This window comes from Acartia tonsa, chromosome 2 (assembly GCF_053477335.1).
Source record: "Acartia tonsa isolate MP-2025a chromosome 2, ASM5347733v1, whole genome shotgun sequence".
NCBI lineage: Eukaryota > Metazoa > Arthropoda > Copepoda > Calanoida > Acartiidae > Acartia > Acartia tonsa.
The window spans coordinates 10173707-10199286 of NC_137261.1; the positions used below are offsets into that span (position 1 = coordinate 10173707).

The following is a 25580-nucleotide window of genomic DNA, read 5'->3' on the forward strand; positions in this document are numbered from 1 at the left end:
AAAACTGGTATTGGTATTGAGAACTGTTTCTAATCCAGCGGATATTACTTGGTTTGGAGGCCATACTGAAAACATCTTCCAAGCACATAAAAAAGTTTTCATAAGCTTCCTTAGTTTTTTTTGTATTACCAGGGAAAAGGGAATGTGATTCTGACAAACAATTCTAAGTGAAAATTTCCCCTCAAAAGCCTTCCCTTTTTTCTCCCTTTCTTATCCACTTACCTTTCAGTTACCCCAAAAAACAAGTTTTACTCTAACTTTACTCCAAAAAAATATATATTTTTCTTCAATTTCAAATGGAATTATTTGGCTGAATAGCAGCCCCTTTGTACGAATTTGACATTAACTATTATACTTAAACTCTAATTTTCCCCCTTTTTTTCCCAATTGCTATAAAAATATTTCTTGAGTATGTTGCAATTTTTGAGGAAAAGAAAGTTCTGTAGATCACTTTTGCTGTCATTTTGCTGCCTTTTCTATTCTATGGCAGTAAAAGCCAGGACTGTAGGAGACATTGGATGTAAATTACACCGCCAACCAAATTTTCTTAATTTCGCTGAATTAAACAACTATGTTTTTAGTGCTGATTTGGATGTTTCGAAAAGAAACAGTTTGCCACGAAATACGAGCTTTCATCAATCTCTACCACCGAGTAAGTTTTTTTTCATTTACTGCAGAGCTTTCTTGTATCGTTAATATTTACTGCCTTAAAAAAAATAATTTGGCTATTTTTAAGTGGACTAAACTGAAATATAGGGAAATTAAACGGACTGGTTGATTAAATTAGCCGACTAACTGCAAACTACAAATTCCTTGTGATTTGATTGCTAAAAACGTCGGCGAGAACCGACAGCCTTCTTCCTGATTCAAAATCTGTGTTATTAATTTCAGGCTTAGGACAGGATCGAAGTTCTCTGATGTTTGATAATCGAGATCTTTCCCTACAATCTCTTCAATACCTGGAGAGTAGGGGTCTTTTTGGTTCCAGGTAAACTTTTTAAATACACAGCATCAGCGTACCTGCTTGTTGTCAGGTAGGTGTCGGGTTCGAGGTTGTCTAGAGACATTTAAATGGTACCTACACCTGTTAAGTCTGGTGTTTGCATTGGCCCGTAAACAGGGGCTGCAAATGATCATGCACGGTTAGGACATCTTGGCAAATGTTGTGTAGTTAAAGGCTTGGCTGTCTAATGTGGGTATTATAGTATTGCATCTCTTGCCAAGCGGATAATGCCTTAGTATAAAATTTTAGCGGACCAATATGGACAGAAAAAACATCTTATTACTTTTGAATGTAATGTTACAAATATTTTAGAAATCGTCGAATGAGTGAGCCGGACACAAGTCATACTGAACCTGGAATTTATAGAAAGTAAGTTTTTAAAATCAATTAGTGGCTACGTCCCTACATAGGTCTCTAGAGACACTTGTGGGATTGGGGTAAGGGGCAATTCAGTTTAATTCAATATTGTGTACAGAAATATGTACAGTGAATGTACAGTCCTGCAGATATGTTGTGTAAAAATATATTTAAAACTAAGTTCATATTAAAGATGTTTTTTCATTACCAAACATATATTTTTAGAACAAAAAGGATAGAATCAAAAATGTTAAATGCAGCTTAGCTACTAAAAATAAATCTTTTTTTACTATGAGCATTGTATTAAACTTAATTAAAGATGAGCGTAAAACATTGTAAATCATTTGGATTAGCATACCATTTATTCTAGTCGTGCTATTTTTTAAATTCTCAAAAATGCATGAACGTCTATATATTGTAAAGTTTTGTATAGTGAGAATTTATAAATTCTAATTTCCTACCTCGCTAACTTTTACATTTATTATCCAATATCAAAAATATGCAGTGCAGGGTTAGGTTAATGGAAGATTATTTGTCCTAAATATTCTTAGCAATAGCATTAAAATAACTAAAAAATAACAGGTTTGTGGGAATAGTGTTGGTTTACCTTACATTGACATTTATCAGCATTTATGCAACCACAAAAGGGTTTTATTTTGTATTTTATTTAATTTTATGATTCTATACATTTTAATATTCTTTTTTTCTATCGGATTCACTTCTAGCCTTTAGAAATCAGTCGGGGGAGCAATATAAAGTGACCAATGGTAAAACATGTTTGAATATCATTTGCCATATACAGAAGGCAATTTTATATCTTCCTGTATGAGATATTGAAAACAAGAATGACAGACTAATAAAGGGTTCTATTTTGTACAGTGAATTGTTTTCAAGAGTTTTAATTTTTTGATAAGGTTTATTTCCTGCAATCTACAAAACAATGTGATTTTAAAAAAAATAAGTTCATCTTTTAATGCAGTATTTTATGGTAGTTATTTGCCATGTTAGTTTAAAGAGTTGGATCTACTGCAGTTCATGGTTAAATATTGCTGGTAACGAATATTGCCAAAAATCTATGAATTTTAAAGACTGCTAGCTGCCAAACGGCTGAACGCACAGATCATGCCCGCACACTGTTTTAAGCGGCATAAGAAGGCCTACAAATAATCTGGAATAGCAATAAATCAATAGTGCATAATTATCTCGCAGTGCAGAGAAATGCGCGAAAAGGGCCTATTTTGCGCGTTTTTTCTTCAGTAAAGCTTTCCCTGTGCATTATTGGATCTTAGCTATTCCAGATTATTTGTAGGCCTTCTTATACCGCTTAAAATGGTGTGCGGGTATGATCTGTATGTTCAGCCGTTTGGCAGCTAGCAGCTTTTAAAAATCATAGATTTTTGGCAATATTCGTTACCAGCAATATTTTACCGTAAACTGCAGTAGATCCAAAGAGTTAAATCATATTAAACAGCTTTTTGGTTATGGTCATAAGTATTTTAAGTAATTTATCGCAATTATACCACTTTTATATTTCTTTTCGATGTCTTATAAATCAAGTTTTAGTATTCTTTCCATTAGTACTCATTCTTGATTAAATCGATAAAACTTTTGTACAAGAATTTGTTCAAACATGAGAAAACTTTGTAAAAAATTTGAAATTCTAGAATCATAATCAAGTCAAGAATGAAAACAGCATAGATAGCGAAGTTTAATATATTTACATTGACTTTAAGATGTTCAAATATCATCTACTAGAGTTGGCTCGATATAATTATCTCCCTATTGGCTAGTTTTCTATATGCATATCTATTTCTCAATAAATCTATTTTCCTCACCCGGCATTACTATCTAAAAGAAAGTAAATATTTAATAATTTAAATGAAATGATTTTTAAAAGATTTTTTTAAATTATATTTTTTTCTTTACATTACCATCACCAAAGGGTTAATGATGATGATTACAATTTTAGTTTAATATTTGAACACACAAAATGTCGCCACAATCGAATTCTTTTAAAACATAGTTTTCTTAAATTTATCATATTATAAATTTAAATTTTCTTTTTTATGATTAGAAATTAAATACATCAATATAAGGTAAATAGCAACATGAAATGAAAAAAATGAATTTATTTTTAATAAAGTAAAATAATGGGTCTTATCGTTCTGGGCAATGAGAGTTTATTATGGATTATTGGAGCACTATGAGTTTTAATCATATATTCCTTGGAAAACTTGAGCTCGTTTATAGACATTTATTTCCTACATAGATCTGACATGGATCTTGAAGCAATTAAGCAGGCCGTTTTGTACATGTTAAAAATTGGAAGATTTCATTAAATAAAAGTAATCGCAAATATACTTAGTAAATAATTCTAGAAGTCTGGACAAAAGTAAATAAATATTTTCTTTAGGTATATACATTTTAAGAGTGATTTTAATGATGATTTTAACAATTTTTTAGTTAAAAAATTAAATTTTTTTTTTTTTTTGGGGGGGGGGTATTTTTCATTTTTGTGGGGGTTGGGGGTGTCCCACCCCCCAAGAAAATAGTTATAAACCTTCCCGGGACCTATGAGAAGCTACCCTGTTAAGGAGAACCCGATCGGTTCAGCGGTTAGCGAGATCCTTCTATACAGACACACAGACAGACACACAAACATCCTGTTACTTTAGTATAAGGATAATACCCGACCCAACTGTTACAGAAATCCATCTAACAATTTATATGTCTTACTTAGCGCTCAATTCCAGTCAGACGGACTGCCCGTAAATGTAGCAAAGCTTCGATTTCAAAAAAGAAATCTCATTTGTTAGTTTATAAATAAGATTCATATTGAACTCTTTAGCTTACAATTAAATAAAATGCTAAGTATATACAATTTTCGTAATTATGTAAATAAAATAACTGCATAAAGAATAAGAAAAAATATCAGGAATTTAGGAGAGGAAAAAACTATATTATTTTCTTATTTTACTTTGTTCATAAAGCCATTTCAAAGATTGTAATGCACAAACCCACAATAATAAGTTTTAAAAAAAATTATAAAAACTCTAGATTACCTATACTTTTGTTCCTTTACTTATTACACACATGCAAATACATAATATACAACAAACTTACAAACTTTTACATTTTAAGCTAATTTCAAAGTCATTTTAACCTTACATAACAGCTAGTGTAAGTATAAATAAGTTAATTATACATCTGACGGGCACAAGAGCTCTATCTTCTCCTGATTAATACCTCTATAAGTATATTAAGTGCAATATAGGGGTGTAACAAACAGCAGGGTTTCTTCAAACTAGCAGTCTCCAAACTGTTCAAGAAATAACCCTAATCTATATAAGGGGTAATTTTGCTTTTCTTTATTAGTGTTGCAATGGAGGAAATGTAATTTTCTTGGCTGCTGTTCAAAGTAGACAGCTGGAATTTAAAGCGCATCTAGTCTTTACATTGTTTTGTCCGTCTTTTAAAAGTTTTTGTATACTATCTCTCTTTCTTTTTTTAAAAACAAGTAAATATTTGCTCTATGACTAACTTTTTTCATCAGTGCATTCCTTGTTTTTCTTTGTTGATCTACTTATGTATGTTGTCAACCTTGTTAATATATGTATATTTATGTTATTGTTACATTTACAATATAAAGGGACTCCAGAACCCGCTGCTTATGGAATTATAAAAGCTTTCAGAGTTAAATAAAGCATGGTAGCATATTTTGTTGTTGTGAAAGTTTAAAACTTATGATACAATGCTAGAATATCATATTAACAATGCATTTTAGTTTTAGCAAGACAAAATTTTCTATAATGATATAAAACGATGGATTTTAAGGGTTTGAAAGTTAGACGACAAATTAATGTACTCCCCTAATGATGATAATCTAAAATTACCCCTTCAGTGAGTAAAAGTAATTTATGTAAAAGTTTGGAAACTAATGGTATGTTTAACCCAATCAAGATTTTAGAAAAGTCCTTAAATTCAAAACATGCGAAATTAAAAGAGATTGTGTTTTAAGAACGTTTTGGCAGTGTAATTTACTTTCTAATGTCCCCTCCCTTCCAGTTATAGATAAACAAACTATATAAAATTTAAATTGACAAGACAATTCCATTATATGATATTTCATATTATTTTAGGCGTGGATCTCGGAGGCGGGGCTCTGACGAGGAGAGTGAGGCGAGTGGCGTGTCCATGGCGAGTGGGCGGAGACGGGGCATGCCACAGGGACATGAGTCGGGCAGTGAAAGTGAAAGTTCCAGGTATAAGTTAAAGATTGCACTGCGTGGAAAATAAAAATAATAGTATTTAACTAATTAAACATATTTTAGTATTCTAAATAGCAAAATAATATTTTTTATATAAGAAGGTAGATGTTCAAAACTCTAAGCGTCTGGTTCAACAGCATCCGGGGGTTTTGGTAGACAAAACAAATAAAAATCTCTTTGTTTGTAAGAACCATGATTGAAATTATTGATTGAAAAGTTTGTACATTTCTGTCGTTTAAACCAATTAATTAAGGTTTGATAAAAGTACCCAAAGCTTTTGTGTCAAACAATCATAAAGAATGTATATAAAACTTTGGGTACCAGTGCAAATTATAGTCCAAAGTCCCCACCCTCCATGGATATTACCATAAAATATATAAACATATGGTCAAATTTGATTATTAATTATTAATATAAACATGAATTATTATAATAAGGGATTAGGTTTTAAATGCAGGGATCTAAAGGGATAAGACAATGGCCGATAAATTTATACACAAAATTGTTTCTCTGTAGATTACAACCAGTGGTTGAAACGTTTGGAAACTCAACTTAATTAACTAACCAATTAAAATTCAAAAAAAAGTCTGCAAAAGACCAACGAATAAGAAAAACGTTATCATAAAATTTTGGGGACTAGTGTAATAAACACCCCAATGCCCCCTCCCTCCCTGTTTTATATAAATATTTGGAAACAAGTAAGTACTATATTGAATGCTCTTTGGTAAGAAGTATCTATAAAATAATAAAAATACAAACAGCAGTTATCTGATATTGCAGCTGAGAAATACACATTTCCCCGATAGCTTAGCTGCCAACAATTTTTTATTTTACAGTGAAGCAAAATTATTATTTCATATATACTGTTTTTTGTTTTGTTTTAAATGTTAAATTTATCATAAACCATGTATGAAAATTGAATATAAACTTAGAATAATAAATTTTCTAAATATAGAAGCTTTGACAAAAAGAAACTCTTAAACGTAAAAAAAAATTAATCAGCCATACGTAATGAAAATATGTGTTTTTAATTTAAAAAAAAAGTACAGTAGTAAAGTTAAGTTAATTTGTAAATGTTTGTTTAGGCTTAATTGTGCAGAATAAGCTACGTGCCTATTCATCTATCCCTATCCCTTTATACCTTCACACACACACACACACATTTTTCCGATACGCCCTTAGCATTCCGTATTCATATCTATTTTTTCAATATACTTACTTATCATATGAATTAATCAATTATGTTGCCTGCTTGCCTTCACACTCGGCTCAAGTCAAAATAAGGATTTTTTCTTACCTAGTATACATTACTAGTGGTTAGCCTCCAGCTTCAAGTGTTTTTTTTTAAGTTACCAGTTGATATTTGTAAAAACCATGACCATCTATATTTAATTTTGTTTGAGAATGTAGATATTTTTCTATTGGGGGTTTAATACCCCACAGAAAATAAATAGTTAAGACCATTACAGGGTCAGTAGGTATTTCCGTATATGTATAGAAAATTCTTAGGGACGGACGGGGGGATAATTATTTGTTCTTTATTACATATATTCTTATTTATCTTAACATCTTCAAGGATTTGATGCCTATTAAAATTCAATGAAATTAGTAAAAGTGTCGGAGCCAAATAATACAGATAATTTGGTTATAAAACTTTGACTAGCAATAATGTCTCCTCCCTCCTTGAAAAGATCAATTTCAACTCAGTCCAGCTGTGTTCTTGGGCTTACTTCACCCCCTTCCTCCCACACGGTAAGGTATCGGAATATACTTGCGCCAGTCTTTAAAGAATTTCTTTCTTTTTCCCTATTTTTTATTAGGAAAAAAAATGTAATATAAAAAATCGGTAAAGTTTTGTGAACCTTTATTTTTGGAATAGCAGAAAACCAGCCCAGAGACATCAACTTTTTAATAAATATAATTGATAAATTCTGATTAAAAACTGATTGTATAGCAGTTGTGGTATAAATAGGTTATTGGAAAACATATACTAACACCAGGGAGGGAGAGGACATTGAGAAATATCACATTACATCAATTAGTAGATCAAAACTTTGGGTACCTTTATTAAATTGTTGGTTAACAGTACAGACTAGTACTGTCTTTTCTTTTCAACCAATGATTCTAACCTAGAGAAGGCGTAAACTTGTAGATAATGGGGGATGTACATTAATTTAATTTAGTTTATCTTATCTCTTAATATTCCTGACTAACTCATGCAAGGGTATTTGACTAAGGTTAAACATTTATGCACGTTTCTATAAATGCTTCTTATGTCCATCTGTCCGTAAGGAATAGCTCTTATCTTTAATATAGCCATGTTATAAATTGTTATATCGATTTCAAACTTGGCATAGTGATAACTGTATTAGTTAGGTATGATTTAGGGGTTTAGCAACCAGTGGCGTGCGAAGCACTTTGTCTAGGGGGGGGGCATTTTGAAGATTTTGTAAAATTTTGCCCCCCCCCTAAATCAAAGTGCCCCGGGGGGGCACTTTGCTTTAGGGGGGGGCATTTTGATTATATATACTAATTTTAAATAAGGGCGTTTTAAGGGGTGGGATTATTTGATTATGGGCCTTCTAGTCCTTATCCCTTCTTCCCCATCCCTATTTCCCATTTATATCCCCCATCTTTTCCCCCCCTCTCTTCTCCCCCATTCCTTCTCCCCACCCTGCAACGACCGAAGGGAAGGGAGCTAGAAAGCATCTTCGAAAAAAAAGTACAGAAGATAATTTAACCTTCCACCCCCCCCCCCCCCACCACAAAACATTTTTTATGGGAGGAAGGGGATGTTATAAAATCTCAGCAGGAAGGATGAATAACCCCATTAAAAAAATTTTTTTGGGGGGAGATAAAAACACTCATTTTGGAAATAATTTACCAAAAATAAACCTAATATGTAGAACTGATTTTAAATATTTCTTTATTGTATGACAACAAGGATGACAACATCTATAAGTAGCAAAGCACAAAAAATCATTAATAAGAATATAGACAAGAAGAGCATTAGTTTAAATAAATATATATTTTAGGTAGAAAAAGTCACAAATCCTTTTTCGTGTATGTTGTGTGATGACAGTCAAAGTAATTTACATACTAGATGCTCGGAACAACAAGAGATTTTATTTTTTTGATATTATAATCCACAAAAAAATTTATTGTACTATAAAATCCAAAGATATAAGAACTTTGTAAAAAATAAAAAAAATACTTGTCCTTTCATCTACAGATATGAAAATCTCTTAGAAATATGGAAAACTTTGGGGTATAGTCTCTTTTGTGGCAACGCCTCTTAAGGGGCATTTCGTCGTATTTTCATAGTAGCTTTTAATAGTTTATTATAGGTTAAGTTAGGTTAGGTGATTTTCCCGCAGGGTTAGGCAATTGGCCCCACATGGGCTATAAATAGGGGAAAAGCTACTGTGAAAATATGAAGAAATTAAAGGACGCCTGCAGGAAATACCACGCTTTAACTGCTGAAAGACTGCCACAAGTAGACCCAATACCCCAAATTTAAGGCCTTTAGCTTCAATAACAAAAAAGTTCTAGGCATTTCAAAATAGCATTTTATGTACAATGAAAATTTTCAAAGATTTCCAATGCTTATAAAAGAAAAAAAACAATATTAAATTACGTCGCCTAGACACAAAATTATGACTTTATCTTTGTCAGAAACTTACATTGCCGGTAACTGATTACATTTTTACAATAAAAACACCACATCTCATAGTCAAAATCCATGAAAAAAATTCGATTTAAATTGCATTTTTAAACGAAAATCATAGCGGAAACAAAGGGGGAAACTCAGCTGTGATTGGTTGCTGAGCTGATTCAGCCTTCTGATTGGCTACAGTACATTTGGTACAACGCAAGTTAAACTTAATTTTTTTTAATGATTATGACTATAAAAATGGGTATTTTTATTGTAAAAAATTAATTAGTTACTGGTTGCCTAAATTTATGACAAAAATAAGCTTATAATTTTGTTTCTAGGCCACGTAGTTTAATTTCAAAATTTCTAACATTAGCACTGTAATTCTTTCAAAATTTTCATTGTACACAAAATGTCATTTTAAAATGCCTAGAACTTTTTTGGTATAGAAGCTGAAGGCTTCAAATTTGGGGAATTGGGTCTACTTGTGGCAGTCTTTCAACAGTTAAAGCGTGGTGTTTCTTGCAGGCTTCCTTTAAGAGGCAATGTCACGAAAGGGACTATACCTGAAATTTGATTTTGATACCCTTAGCTACAAAAATTGTGAATTGGACCAAACAATGGGGGAATTGTGAAAGATACAAAATTGCCAAAAACGTCCTAAAAAGCAGTCCGACCTCCAAAAATTTCTAATATTTAATTATACTCCATAATGTTGGGAGTGTTAACATTAAGTTTTAGCCTTCTATCTTTAATTGCAGTTAAGAAAATTACATTTCCCCATTAGCATTACAAACTGACAGCCATAGTTATTATAGAGAAGATAAAAAGTTATATCAACATATCCTACCCTCTTCAAATGGCAATTTAACAATATGTCAATTTTTCATGAAGTGGTGTTTTCAAGGATTTATTAGGGCAGTGTGCAAAGCGCACCGAAAAATATTTATTTCCTCTTTAAACTAAAATCAAATAACTACAACAAGAGTGACGTATTTTAACAAGTTAGGAATATAGAGTGTAGTTAGTTTTAAGGCTCTTTAATGAAAATTGCCATAAAAAAACATGTCTTTTTGTAAGGGTATGTACACAAAAAAATGATAAACTTATCCTGAACATCATATGACATCATATTTAGTTATTAATTTAGACAGACATACAATGTTGAAAAAAAGGCTTAGATAAATATCAACGATGTTTCATTTTTATTTAAATAACTTTTTGATTAAATATTTGATTTTTACAAATGTTTTTATACAATGTGATAAAAAGCAGAAACCAATTGGAAGGGCGCGAAGCGCAAATTTTTTTTCTTCAAATATGCAGGGAGGAGGGAAGGTGTTTTGGGCTATTTATTACACTAGTCCCCAATATTTCATATAAATATTTTCTTATTCGTTAGCTCAATATCTTTTGGGACTTAAATGGAATATTGATTGGTTGGTTAATTAAGTTGAGTTTCCATACGTTTCATCCACTAATTGTAATCTATATAAGGGGTAATTTTGTGTATCATCATTGGGGATGTACAAAATTTCTTTGGTAAAAAGTTTATATTATACAAAAAAAGATACTTCCTATTAAGGTTAAATGAATAGTAACTGTCTGATTGGCGCGAAGCGCCAAAAAAAATTTTTATTGAGTATTTCTTGATCTTTTTTTTGGAAATTGGGAGAGTTTTGCTTTTTGTAGGATAAGGGGCAAAAAGGGGCATTTTTGTTTACCAGGGGGGGGCAAAACGGGGCATTTTTCAACATTTAGGGGGGGGCAGGGGGGGCGGTCGCTAGGGGGGGGCAGGGGGGGGCGTTTTGGTCGCTAGGGGGGGGCGATTGCCCCAAACGCCCCCTTCGGTTCGCACGCCACTGTTAGCAACTCTATAATCGTTATCAGAATGCCCGTACGTCTATTTCAAACATGTTTATTTTTAACTTTACTATCACAACAAGGTACAATGTTAAAATTTTGAGTAGACTTATACATTTATATTCTGTTCATTGACTTTTGACACTCTACAAGTGCTATTGTTTGTTTGTCCTACCTGTTGGCTAACTTTTTCTTCATAAAGATTAGATTTTAAATTACATAAAAGGTGGATTTACAAATGGAATAACTTTATTCTAGTATTTCTGTCTTTATAAAATATTTTTCCAACCTTACATAAATATGGATAAACCTTGACAACCCTCTCCCCCTCATCCATATCCCTAGAAAAACCAACTATGCTGCCATAAGGAAAACTTTACAATTAGCTTCACAATTTTTTATATGCTTGCAAATACACACCACACACACACACACATATACACACACACAGACAAATATATATTTATACAATCCCAAAATTGTATATGGGGTAATATGGTACAAATTAAAATAATTAATAAGAATAATTATATATTCGTATTATAGTAATAATTGGTTACTCGAATTTGTTAATTGATTACAGAATCAGGATTTTAATCAGGGAGTAAGGGAGGGGAATATGGATCAAATATTCAATTTTTAGGAGTCTCAGACTTTGGGTACTGGCTTAAAGGGAATGTGCAAGAATTTAGCAGTTTCTGACTGACTTTGGGTACTAGCGCACAACTCTCCCTTTGTATTAACTCTCCCTTTACAATTTCCTCCATATTTTCTGGATTAATCTGGATTTCAAGGTTTTTCAGCAAATACTCTTAAATTGAATTAATTGCCCATTGTCCCCTACCTTACTCCCTGAGATTTTAATAAGGTTGTTAACAATATTGATTATCTATATATAATACAAAAAAGAACGGTGTCTGTCTGTCCACCTGTACGTCTGAATCTCTAGGATGAACCGATTTGTCACTACTCTGCTGGAAATATCCTTACTGGTCATGTGGTGGTGGTGATTTTAAGCTATTTTCTTTGGGAGGGGGGGGGGTGTAAGTTCTCACACTCTACAATTGATACTATTCGCTTGTCCTACCGTCTGATTTTGGAGCTTTGCTACATTGTCATCCTTGTTTGTTTTAAGTTGAATATTTCCTGCTTATTATTGTATTTGTGAATAGTATTGTATCAAAGATATTTACCAAAGTTTAAAGGGAATATGAAGAAGATTATTGAAAGAACATTTCCAATGCAGTATGCATGTATATATCAGCTTTAAGGCATTATCCCCAAAAGAACGTTTATTACCGAGAACTGAACCCCCTCTTATATCATCCATGTGTGTATGATGTCCAGTTAGATCTCGTAAACAGTGGTATCATTCGATAAAATAGCCAAGTTGTGCATTTGTGTAGAGTAAATCTTATTCTAAAAGGTGTTGGTAAGAGGGTGGGTGGGTGTTGTAAGTATGTAACTCCCCTAAATACTATATAGCAGATAGAAAAAACCTTACCATCCATGAAAAAAAAATTTCCTTATATGAAAGTATATATACAGGATTTCTAGCTGTTTATATGTCTGTTGTTCTGTCTGTTCCAAAGAATCTAGCTATCCGCTGAACCGATATGGTTCTCCAATTACAGGGTAGCTACTCATAGGCCCTGAGAAGGTTTTAACTGTTATGGAGGGTTACCTCCCAAGACAAATTCGCCCCCAGAAAAAGTACTTCCTCCCAAATATAAAATGTATAAAAATGTTTGATGGTCGACTCCCGACCATAATTATTTTAAAACTTTTTTTATTGTTGAAATCAAATTGAGTTAAAGATTGTAGCTGTATAATAATTTGGACGGTCTCTTTCAAACTAAAAGAATTTGTGAACTTGCATTCAAAGCAGTTAACTTAATATTTTGATTGAAGATGTGAATTTACTTCTGTATATCATGCATTCCACATATTGGATCATTTTCGCAAAGACACGAAAGATAATAAATTAGAGAATCTCCTATGATAGAAGTGAAACACATGCGGTGAAGTTTTGTTCGATTCTAATGATTTTGTAATGTGCTACATGTGCGGCAATGAAATCACACCTTGATTGAACCCGCCCTTCATAAACTTTCTTCATTAACTTGCAATTCACAATGATTTGTTTGCATCGGGCGTAATTGGTTGAACACGAATCTTGTATAATTTTTCTCAGGGGGCTTTTACTCTACAATTGGAATAAGTCAATATTTAGATCTCTTTGGAAGTCTGACCGTTAGATATTTTATTTCATCATGATACATATTTTGGATTTCAAATTTTAAAAGAAGTACTTTTGTATTTTGAATTGTAAAATTTAGTATGCATATGTAAGCTTCACATCTATATAGACTGTCAGTTTAACAGAAACGCTTATGGAATTGAATTTTTATTGTCACACCATTCACTTTACTATTTTGAAACTTTGACAGTGTCATATCACATCAGGTGTAAGGTATAACCAATATGTAAAATAAATCTTAAATAATATTTGGGGGGCAAATGAAGAGGTCGTTAATTTTACGGTATGTTGCCCCCCCACACAACAGATGAAAACCACATATAGGTTTCGTGATTTTTTTCAAATTAATTTTGTCATTTGGTATTAGCTGGTATCACATAGCCCATTTGCGCACTGTAGGATAGGTGGTGGGCTGAATAATGAATACTATTTAAAGACAATTAAAATGTATTACAATGCACAGTTCACATAACTTCCAGATAAAGATCAAAGGGTTAGCTGTTTGTAACACATTTGTACTAATAATCAAAAACTTCAATGTTTGGTTCTTAGATAAATTTAAACAATTGATTTTTTCATTTTCTATTTTATTGTTTAATATGTAAAATTGATTTAGTCTATCAATCTCACGCCATATTAACTTTTGTTTTGTAAATCTAACTTTGAAGTTAAATTTATCTGATTATTTGTATTCTTCTCTCTTGTTAAAAAGCTAGTCTAACTTTTCATATTCAGAATTTTAAGTACATTTTAGTAAATTATTGTTGGATTTAAATTTTGAAATTTTGAGTGTGTGTTGAGTGTGTATATATGATTGAAATGGTGGCAAGAAAGAATGAAAAAATATTTGACAGTGTTGTCAAGATGATTTGAATTTGGATGCTGCCTTTTTTAAGCATCTGTATAAGTATGTAAACCCCTTACTTTCACTCTGATTTTCCCATTTAATCTCAATGTTGCTCTCTTTTGTATATAAATAGCCTTGTTCCTTACAGGCTTCCTTTATACAGAACGTGTATAAAGCTTCTTAGAAAAGCACAATATATTCAAATAAGTCTTTCAAGGGTATTTTTTATCAGATTTTTTATAAATGTATTATTATGTATGCGCATGTTTAGAATAGTTATTTCTTGCATCGTATTATAAACAGCTTTCTGCAGATATAGAATATACAATTATAAGATTAAAGCCAGTTTTTATATCTGTAGAAAGCTGGAAATAATACAATGCTAGACATATTTTTTTTGTATGGATGAGAACAGGTTCTTATTCAAATGAATATGAAAATAGTTATTTCTCGCATTGTATTATAAACAGCGTTCTGCGGATATAGAATGTACAATTAAAAGATTAAAGCCAGTTTTTTTTAGCCCGTGCCTTATACATTTTTATATTTGTAGAAAGCTGGATTTAATACGATGCTAGACATAGTTTTTCTGTATGAATGTGAACTGGTTCCTATCCACCGGATTTGAATGAATATGAGAAAGATTTTTAAAAATTTCATTACTTTCCATAAACATAGTAATTTTCACTGTACTCTGGTAAATTTAAATTAAATTGTCTATAATTAATTATCTTATTCTTTAGAACACTATGTTAAAATTTGTATTAGCAATGTAATGTACAATTTTAATTAAATTTTAACAAACATAATTTTTATTTGTTTAAGTTAGAATAGTTGTTCAACTTAAACCTCAAGTTTTACAATATGAAAATTGTACATTATTTATTTAGTACAGGGGTCTAGCAAAATTAGGGCAAATGTATTCACTCCTCTTGAGGGACATTTACTAGACAATGGATCTTTTTTGACTTTTGATTATTTTATTGAGGGGACATTAAGGTGGGTGTATCCACTCTCCTGAAGCAAAAAAATAACACTCCTCTGATTTTACTTTTAAATAACCCTATAAAAATACAAACAATTAATTAAACAAAAGTTACGAAGCATTATTTGAAAAGTAATTGAGATCCTAAATAACCCTTTTTGGATGTATTCATTTAAAATTTGAAATATATTCTAACTTGATATATTGAGCTGTTGAGAGGGACACATACAAACACACATACACACTCTTCAAATTCAATTTACATTTTTCAATGTAAAAACTCTTGAATAAAGGAATAATGTATGGTATATACATGTTCATCTTGAAGAAATTATGTTCTTTTGTCTAAAAATAGCAGTAGATTTTTTCATGTTTTATGAAATTTTAGCAGATGTTAGGGATGGGTTGTTTCTTTAGTGCAGGAAAAAGATTGATTTAGTAACATGGATTTGTGCTTTGGAAACAATGCATTTACATGAATTTGTCTTTCTATGATATTTTCAAGTAATATTTCTAAAGATGTTCATATAGTTACTTCAAGTTCAAACTAGATTTTAACAAAAGCTTAAGGTGAGTTTTAGAGTATGCAGTTCAATTGTATTGTGTAAGCTGTAAACAAGTCCAAACATTATATTTTACTTTATATTTTACTAGACGCTACACTCCTAGAACTTCTAGGGGCACTTAAGTATACACTCGTCAAAAATACCTTCCCTGTACATGTAAGAAGCTTCATTATAAATAAGAACCATATTGGATCAACGGTTAGCGAAGTCTTTTGCTAAAGACAATAAAAGTTACTAATTTATATAATAGGATTAGGAAACAATGCCTATGTTTGTCTTAAAACAATACTGACTATATGTAGTTGTATAATTAAGTAGAGTTACTGTATTGTAAGTTTAAAATATATTCTTATTTCAGGAGCGCGCGAAAAAATCATAGAGGTAGGCGGAGACGCTCTGGCAGTTATAAACTCGTAGAAACAGGAAAAGATAATTTAATTAAGATTTAAACAAAAACAAATACATCCATTACAAGCGAATCTTTTTGTTATGATAAGCTAAACATTTAGGCATGTAATTAGAGAGTGAGAGAGATATATTCAAAAAGATTTTGGGAAGGTTAATTGAAAGAATTTAACCCAAAAGGCATTTTTTCTTATAAAACAAGGATGACAATATTCATAAATGTTCAGATGACATAAAAAAGTGAGAAAGAAATGAAAGAGAAAGAAAGATAGAAATGATAGTAATAAATCTTGCAGCAAATACAATTCTCTTCCTCCCCTAGCGTAACAGACAACGTAAATTATAGAGTATATTTTCTACTAAGTAATTTTATATTTTTATATTAAATAATCCTCTAAACTAGGAGTAACCTCGCCTGATGGAAGAAGTGCCATTTCTCAAGCCAATATTAGAAAATCAGGTAACTTATTTTTTTATGGAGTGGGGGGGATGAGTTAAGAGTTTTTATCTTTTCAAAGTTGGAATTAATACCTACACTCAACACTCGATAACCCTAAGAAACAATCAAAACAAATAGCTACTTTTTTTTCTTGGCAATTTCTTTAGATAGAGAGAGCGCCTGTGCAATAGTTATAAACCTACAAAGCTTAATAAAAAGCTACCATTAAAGTAAACTTTAGGTGGTCTATGATTTATAGTTGTTAACAAACAGATAAGCTTTTCGTATGACACTGACAGGATGTGATTTTAAATAGTTGGTTATCGCATTGTATAATAGACAACTTTCCTCGTAAATGAAAATGAAGACTTATTATATTAAAACCAGTTCTGTTTTAGTAAAGTGATTATTATACAATGCTATACATTTTTTTTCAGTATGGCTGAGATCCGGTTCTAATCCAAATCTATTAATCGGTTTGGAATCCATACTGGAAATAATATTTATGACCTGTAAGCTTTTCAGAGAACAATTTGTATTAATATAAATGTTTAGGTTATATAAACTCTGGAGCCGAGACTGAAACAGAACTTGTTAATTCCCTAAGAAGAAATAAAAGAAGACAAAGGTATCTATCTATTCACTCGTTTTCAATTACATTTTTAGAGTCCTAAATCTATCAAATGCTTAGTTAAGTCTAAAGTACACAAATTAAAACATGTTTTCAAATATAGATAGCAAAGCAAGTACTTTACAAAATGTTATAGGTTAAGTCACAAACGAATATGAAGTTTACATATTTGTTAAACATTACAAATTATTTCGAGCATGTTTTTTTTTAATTTACCCCATCGAGTACTAGACTTCCCCCTGAAAAAACTGAACTGAAAAAAAGTATCAGTTCTTGCTAAGACAACTTTAGAAAAATAACAAATTTTTATGTTGATCTCTTACTTGCAGGTCAAGATCTAGATCTCCAAGTGAGGCTAGGGCCAGGTTACCTCCAGAACTGACCAAACATTTTGAATACTCACTCATCGAGCCATCTAGTCCTAGTCTACTACAAGTAAGTTAATAATCAGGGAAATTTCAGGGTCAAATGTTTAATGTTTTACTGGAAGGGGGGGGGGTACAGGGGCGTCCAAGCTTTTTTTTTTGGGGGGGGTAAAAAATTTTAGGGGGGGGGGTAATTCGTGTTTGGGGGGGGTAAAATGGCGCGCGAAGCGCGCCGAAATTTTTTTTTACCCCCCCCAAAATTTTTACCCCGGGGGTAAAATTTGATTGGGGGGGGTAATTACCCCCCCTAAAGTCTGTTGGGGGGGGGTAAATACTCCCCCCAAATCTGTTGGGGGGGGTAATTACTCCCCCCAAACTTATTTACCCCGGGGGTAAAATTTTTGGGGGGGGTAATTTAATTATGTAAAAAAAGCACCTACCTAATCTATTAAGTAAATAAGTACTATCCTATAACATAAAGTAGTAAGTAAGGTTTATTTGACTATAGCTTCAGATTTCATTACTTTTAATACTGAGTTCTCCTTTTTAGGAAAGCTTCACATAGATCCTATGATGGTTCCACACTATTATAGGTCAATCCTTTGAGTGGTTTTAGGCTATTTTTCTCCTCCCTTTTTACCCTTTAGAAAACACGAGTTCTTAGATGCTAAGGGCGCCACTACTATTCAAATATATAGTAGTATCTCATTCTTTAGAACATAAAAATACAATAATTAACTCACTAACCAATGAACCAATATGATTATACTTTAAAGTGAAGCGTCTTATAGGTCCTGGTAAGTTTTATAACTAGTTTTGAGACATCCTGACATCCTCCCAAAAGAAATCGCCTATAGAAATTCTTTTTCATTATTTAATGAAATATTTAATTTAGCTAGGTATCTATTTTATGGAATCTTCAGTGCTTTACAATTACATCATAGATCCCCCCCCAAAAAAAAAATTTTCAGTAAAATTTTTTTTTAAGAACATTCAATTTGGGGGGGTAAATACCCCCCCCAAAAATTTTTTTTAAAGAACATTTATTTTGGGGGGGGTAATTACCCCCCCCAAAATGGTTTGGGGGGGTATTGTTCAAAAAATTTTGGGGGTGCCAAATGGCCCATTACCCCCCCCCCCTTGGACGCCTATGGGGGGGGTAATGGGAAACATTTTTTCACCAATAATTGATTTCAACTCTAAGTTACATTTGACCCGAAATTGATTTTTTAAAAATAAATCGCTTTTATGCTACACCTGGCTTAAAGTACATCTTAGTGCAGAAAGCCAACTATTTATTTATATATATTTAGAATAGCATAAAAGTTATGGTTAAAATATGTGCAACAATATCTTTTTCCATTTCAGAATAACTCTCCCCGCAGCTTAAAATTTAAATAAAATTTTATGAACATTATTTTCTCAACTCAATGTTCAAGTTTTTATGGAAAGAAATAAGAAATATTAAACTTTTTAAAAAGAAGAGTTAGAGCAGATTTATAACATTATATTTTCTAATAAATGGGATCTGAACCAATTGGAGCCATACTGAAAAATCATGTATTTTATAGTTTTGTTAGTTTTGAATTTTCTAGTTTAAAATCCGCAGAAAGCTGACTATAAAACGATGCTATAAAAAAAAAATTAGTTAATGTTTGCTATTTAGTTGAGTTTTGCGTTTGTAGATGTTGTCATTCTTGTTCTATTCAATTTAACAAATTAACATCAGCATTTTTTTTATTTTTTATTTCTTGGAGTAAAAATCCATGTCTTTGAATATACTTGAATATTGACTATGTACATATTTTATTACTTTTAATGTATTTCTTTTTATTTCAGGACATACCCTACACACAAGTAGAAACCGATAAACCGATAAAGGTACTTTTCAAATTAAAAATAATAGAATAAGTTGAAAGGCTTCTATTTATGAAAAAAAACGTTGTGAATATTATAATGTCAAAAAATATAAATTGAACAAAACTTATGTAAGATATTTTTCAATATCTGTGTGTCACTAATTATAAATATATCTTGATTTAGCATTTCTCCATTCGAAGTAAGTATTTAGGCTAAAAAAAGTAATATACAATTTCAACTTATTTTATGAATATGGAGAATGACTATTCATACAGTAGTAGTATGTTTGTATGTAAGTCCCCTCCCAATTACAAATTTAAAAAATTGTGTAGCTACGTCAATCTTTTAATTTAATTACAGTTGTTTTATGGTTTTTTACTTCTTTGTATACATTAAGGGACTGAGGGCCATTTATTATTACTTGGACGGACCTTACACCAGATAATATTGCATAAAACTTTTTGAACACTTCGTTTTAGAAGAAATTTTTTTTTATATTTTGGGGAGATTAAAAAATCTTAATTTTATGAGTTTTTAATATTTTTTCAACGATTTTCTATTACCATCCTTTCCTGAATTATTTGCTTGCATGTACAAGCTAAAATAGTTAAATATAAGCAAATAAAAAACTGAACACTTCCCATTTCCTTTTTTTGCAATCTATTGCAATAAATTTATAAACTTCTTTTTTCGCAAGAAATTCACTTTTACAGTATGTCATCGCTGTCGCGATTATACAATAATACATTTGATACCTTTTTGCAAAAAAAATCAATTGAAAATAAGACGCTGTTAAATATTATGTGAAAATGCGATGAGTGGTACTTTGCGTTGCAGTAATAATGCGCTGTTCTAACGACTGAGGATAATTTTTTAAAAGTTATGGAAACGATAAAACACCAATTTTTAGCAAATTGAATATTTGACTTCAATAAATACACTTTTGGTGCAGAACTTGTTATTAAATATTAATTCTATTTCAAATTGGTGCCATTACAGTTTACTTTTTTTTATACATTTTTAAGAGTGTTCCTTTTCTATAATTAGGGTCGGTCTGTACGTACTTAACGGATAGCACTTATCGTTAATTTAGGTTTGTTATAATTGCCATATCTTTGTCAAACTTGGTATGGTGATTCCTGTAACAGTAAGGAACGAGAAAGCGTAGCAACTTTATAATACACGTTACAATGTTAAGCAACTATTTAATCAACTTCTAAAAATGAATGTATGCCCTTAAACAGTATATTGTATTTCAGCATTATCAAATTTCATTTCAATTTTTACAAAACAGAAATTTTATTTAAAGAAATAAACATATCATATTACAACGATGAAAGCCATTTGAAAGTTTTACTGTCAAAATTTTAGTTTTCCCCGTGAAATGTATGTAATCCTTTAGTATAGTGGTTTGCTTACTTTCAAACCCTGTAAGGGCTAAGATAATGGCCGATAAATTGATAAGCCTTACCAACGGTGATACACAAACTTATTCCTTATGTAGAAAACAATTAGTGGTTGAAACGTTGGAACACTCAACTTATTGAACCAACCAATTAAAATTCCATATTAGTTCCCAAAGTTGTTAAGCCAACGAATGAGAAAACGTCATCATAAAATTTCGGGGACTTGTGTAATAAACAGCCTAAACCCCTTCCTTTCTGACCGCTCTTATCTCATTGCATATCTAAACTTTGCTCCTACATAGTTTTATATTTTTAAGAAAATTTCATAAACATGTTGAGTGTCTTTTCTCATAAAAACCATTTTGCAATTTTTAATTGCGAATTCATACAGCCTATTAAAATAATGTATAGCATCGTAATAGAGACAATTGTTCACGAATGTTAAAATAAAAACTAAAACCAATTTTTTTAGCATTTGCTAACAAAACTCTTTTTTTATTTTAATATCCGCGAAAAACTGTCTATAATACGATGTGATAAATAACTATTATCTCGCGCTATCCCTCTCTATGGCTGATTCAACTTGGGGAATGATGACGCCCGTCAATTGAAACATTTTTAAAGCCTCAATGAATATGAATTGTACCTAATTTACATTAAAGTTACTATTTAGGTTCGATACACTCAAGCTACCGAACGACGAACAAGACACAATTCTTCTGGATCTATGAATGCTAGACGAAAAGCGTAAGTATTTATCTTTCTTAGTAGTAAAGCTACTCTGTAATTCACTTTTTCGTGTTCGTCCGTACAACCATTCGTACTGCAATTTTATCGGCTGTTATAAAAGAAAGATAGAAGAAAATCGATGCTAATATAATAAATGCGGAATTTAATTTTGTTTATCAGGATTTGAATGATTATAGATCTGAATCTATTGTCCTATTGCTGTATGCCTGCTCCAACCAATAATCAAAGAAAATTTTTTTTTTTTAAAGTGTGGTGGAAACTGAGGAGCGAGCCATGTCTCTGGTGCAAGCTCCAATCTTCCACAGGATTCAGTCATCCTCCACCTCCAGTCTTGTCAACAATATGGCAACACATCAACATCAACAACAGTTTCCACAGCAGAACAGCCATCAGCAGCAGAGCAGATCTATGAACCATGATGCGCTGAATACTTCCTCAATGTCGTACAACAACCATGGGCATCAGGTATAAAAAGATATTTAACTCCTTCCTTCCCTTGTGTTTTATTTTCTTTTTGTTTGGAGCAAAGTATTTCTAAAATTTTGAAGCAAATTGAGTTAGCTATTTCAGGAAACATCAGATAATCGTATGTGAGGTCATAAGCTAATTCTAAGATTTCCTTGAAACATAATTGTTATTCTTTCCAGGATAGAAAATCAGAGCGCAGGATGCCGCGTAACGATGATTCTGATCGCAGAATGCCTCGTAGTCACCACGAAGACCCAAATCAATCAATTAATAGCAGTAGTGCAAGCTTTCAACACACGTTTGGCAGTCAGAGTGGGTTTCCCTATGGGGTTACCGACTCCCCGCGTTCGTCTGCGGATAGAAATTCGTCAGTTCACGGTGGGAGCAAATCAAATTCCCGACCCTCTAGCTATCATTCAACATTCCAGCATAACAATTCTATGCAGAAAAGCCTTGATAACCATAACCTACAAATGCGGGGACATGAGAATGGTCCTGTGTCATATGGTGGCAATGTGGGGCATAATTATTCGTTGCCAGCATACAGCGCACAGCACCCTGGGCCACCAGAGTACAAACATCCATTTATCCAGCAACATCAACAACGGACAAGTTTCAATTCCTCGCCGCACTCCATTCAGCCGTCCCCGCGCACTGTTCAGCCATCGCCGCGCACTGCACAGCCCTCACCTCGTCAAAATGAGCGGCCTGCGGCTGTAATTCCCAATCCATCGCCACGTGTGCCCCAAGGACCTGCCTCAAACCGAAGTTACAACCAAACCTATACAAACTCACCACATTTGGCCAACCGCCAACCACAAAACTCCCACTCACAATCAGGCGGCAACTTCAACGGTCAACTGCAATCGCCGCCGCCGTATAGTTATGCAGTCAGCCAGGGCATGACGTCACGTGCCGCTCAACCGCATTCAAGTTTGCCACCGACCCAAATGAGCTCGGTTCAGGACTATCGGCCTGTGTACAATTCTATGGCAACTTCGTCACCAAGTGTTCCAAAAACAACCCAAAGGTATTTTTAGTCCTTAAAGTACTTAAAATAAAAAAAAAGTTAACAGACAGTTCATTATTTTAGTAAACAACTAAGTTGTGTATTGTAAATCAATCATTTCATTATACAAATCTTTTATAAACTACTTAAAAAAATACTAGAAGAGTCATGTAAGATAGATGTATTTATTTCAATTGAAGTTGTAGCTGTGATACATTGTTCAATCATATTTTTTTATTAGGGCCGCCCTACCTCCACCCCAATACATGGGTGGTAAGAATCCAGGTAGACTACAGAACGGTCACGGAGGTGTTCACCAGAATGGTGTGACCGATGGATTGCCCGGTCACAATGGTAAAAACTGGAACAACACTGTGTCTATGACCCCACAGGGTACTATTTCTAAGGTAAACCAATAATAGATATTCTCGTATTCATTCGAATCCGGTGTATAGGAACCGGTTCTCATCCATACGAAAAAACTATGTCTAGCATCGTATTAAATCCAGCTTTCTACGAATATAAAAATATACAATCAAAAGATTAAAACCAGTTTTTTAGCCGGTGCCTTTAATTGTACATTCTATATCCGCGGAAAGCCGTTTATAATACGATGCGAGAAATAACTATTATGACTTTGATAAAAAAAGGGTTAGCCATAGATAATTTAAGAAGGAAGGACGGTTTCACTAAAAAATCATGCTGAACAGTAACACAGAACCTCCCCACCCCTCTAACGTTTTGAAATAAATTAAATGTTAATGAGAGGGGGAGTGGTGTTTGCTAGATTAGGTTATATTGAATACTGGGTAGCCCCTCTGGGTTAGGAAACCTCAGACTTTGATCTCGCAGTGGTAAGGCATGCAAAAACTACCCCCCTAATTTTAAAACAAAAGAGGATGGTTGTGGATTGTGTAGCTTACTCAGAAAAATGAGAGACTGACATATGAACATTAGGTGTCACACGTACGGTTGGACATACCATAATTATAGAGTAGCTGGCATTCTTTAGATTAGTCATATTTAATAGGATGCTTTGCTCAGTATAGTTATGTTTTTAGGGTACAAAGCCAAGAGGTGTGGGAGGTGGATACGAGCCCAGTGGTGATGAAATGTCTACGGAATTGTAAATCTAATATATGTACAAATAATTAAACAGTTAGGGAGTTGAATCCATTTTTATAGAAGCAGAAATATAATCTATGATTATGGTTTGGACCCTCTAAAACTGTAATCTACCTTTCCACTTTACCCTCTCTTGGTGAAGATATCTTCAACGCCGATACGATTTTTGAAATATAAGATTCCACTTTTGTCTCTCTTGTTGAAGATATCTTCACCAAGAGAGGCAAAAGTGGAATCTTAAATTTCAAAAATCGTATCGGCGTTGAAGATATCTTCACCAAGAGAGGGGAAAGTGGAATCTTACATTTCAAAAATCGTATCGGCGTTGAAGATATCTTCACCAAGAGAAGGGAAAGTAGAATCTTACATTTCAAAAATCGTATCGGCGTTGAAGATATCTTCACCAAGAGAGGGGAAAGTGGAAAGGTAGATTACAGTTTTAGAGAGTCCAAACCATAATCATAGATTATATTTCTGCTTCTATAAAAATGGATTCAACTCCCTAACTGTTAAATTCCAAGATTTATTCACAATTTTACAGTGAATACGTTATTGTTTTCTTCTTTAGAATCTCTTTTAGTTTTAAAAATTGATTATACAATAAGTTGCTGTGATTGGTATCACCTTTGAAAGTGACCTGGTCTTATTTAAAGGCAAAATAGTTTTTCTTTTGGTATCATAAACCTTTCCTTTTGTATATGTGAAAACAGATATAATTTAAAAGAATGAAAAGCGAGAATGAACTGATTTTAAAAATATCTAAAATGTTATTTAAAAATATTTAATGTGTTGATATTGTATAGCATGATTTAAATAAAAGGGGGGGGGGGGAAATCATATAGAGATTTTGTAATCTAAATCAAATCATATTTATAGTTTCCAAGAAGCAAACAAAGCCCGATTTAAATTAATTCCGGTAATAAACCTGATAAAAGAGTTCATATTTAAAAATTATATTAAATTTTTTAAACTTATATTTGATGTTAATAAATAGTAAAAGAATATACTATAAGATTATTTGTCAGTAACAAGAATGGACTCAGTGAAACCTGTATTTTTTTTGGTAACTATTGGGACATTTTCAGCTCTCTATGATGTTTCCTAGAGAAAGAAAATTCGAGATATCCACAAAATCCCCCCTCCCCTCTTCTTTGTTCAATTAGATTTTTAAAATGTTACTTTGACTGTGATTAAGTTATGTATATAAAATTAAAGGTGCCTCAAATCATTCAATTATTGTTAATATCTTTTTATCATGAAATGTTTTGTACTTGTTAATATGGTACTACGTCAAACACTAGATACGTCAAACAGTAGA

General features: G+C 32.3%; 1 protein-coding gene across 1 annotated transcript in view; it reads left to right on the top strand.

Moving 5' to 3' along the window:
• LOC145304221 (uncharacterized) overlaps positions 1–24777 on the top strand; it is a 134502-nt gene extending 109725 nt beyond the window's left edge. Inside the window, exons 15-28 of the mRNA XM_080146061.1 lie at positions 582–652; positions 892–988; positions 1316–1372; positions 5500–5622; positions 16163–16225; positions 16611–16669; positions 17204–17276; positions 17609–17714; positions 19484–19525; positions 21584–21657; positions 21909–22125; positions 22308–23158; positions 23379–23544; positions 24199–24777. Coding sequence (XP_080002187.1) covers positions 582–652; positions 892–988; positions 1316–1372; positions 5500–5622; positions 16163–16225; positions 16611–16669; positions 17204–17276; positions 17609–17714; positions 19484–19525; positions 21584–21657; positions 21909–22125; positions 22308–23158; positions 23379–23544; positions 24199–24267 — 2068 coding nt within the window. The 3' untranslated portion in view covers positions 24268–24777. The remainder of the gene's footprint in view (positions 1–581; positions 653–891; positions 989–1315; positions 1373–5499; positions 5623–16162; positions 16226–16610; positions 16670–17203; positions 17277–17608; positions 17715–19483; positions 19526–21583; positions 21658–21908; positions 22126–22307; positions 23159–23378; positions 23545–24198) is intronic.
• The last annotated feature ends 803 nt before the right edge of the window (positions 24778–25580 follow it).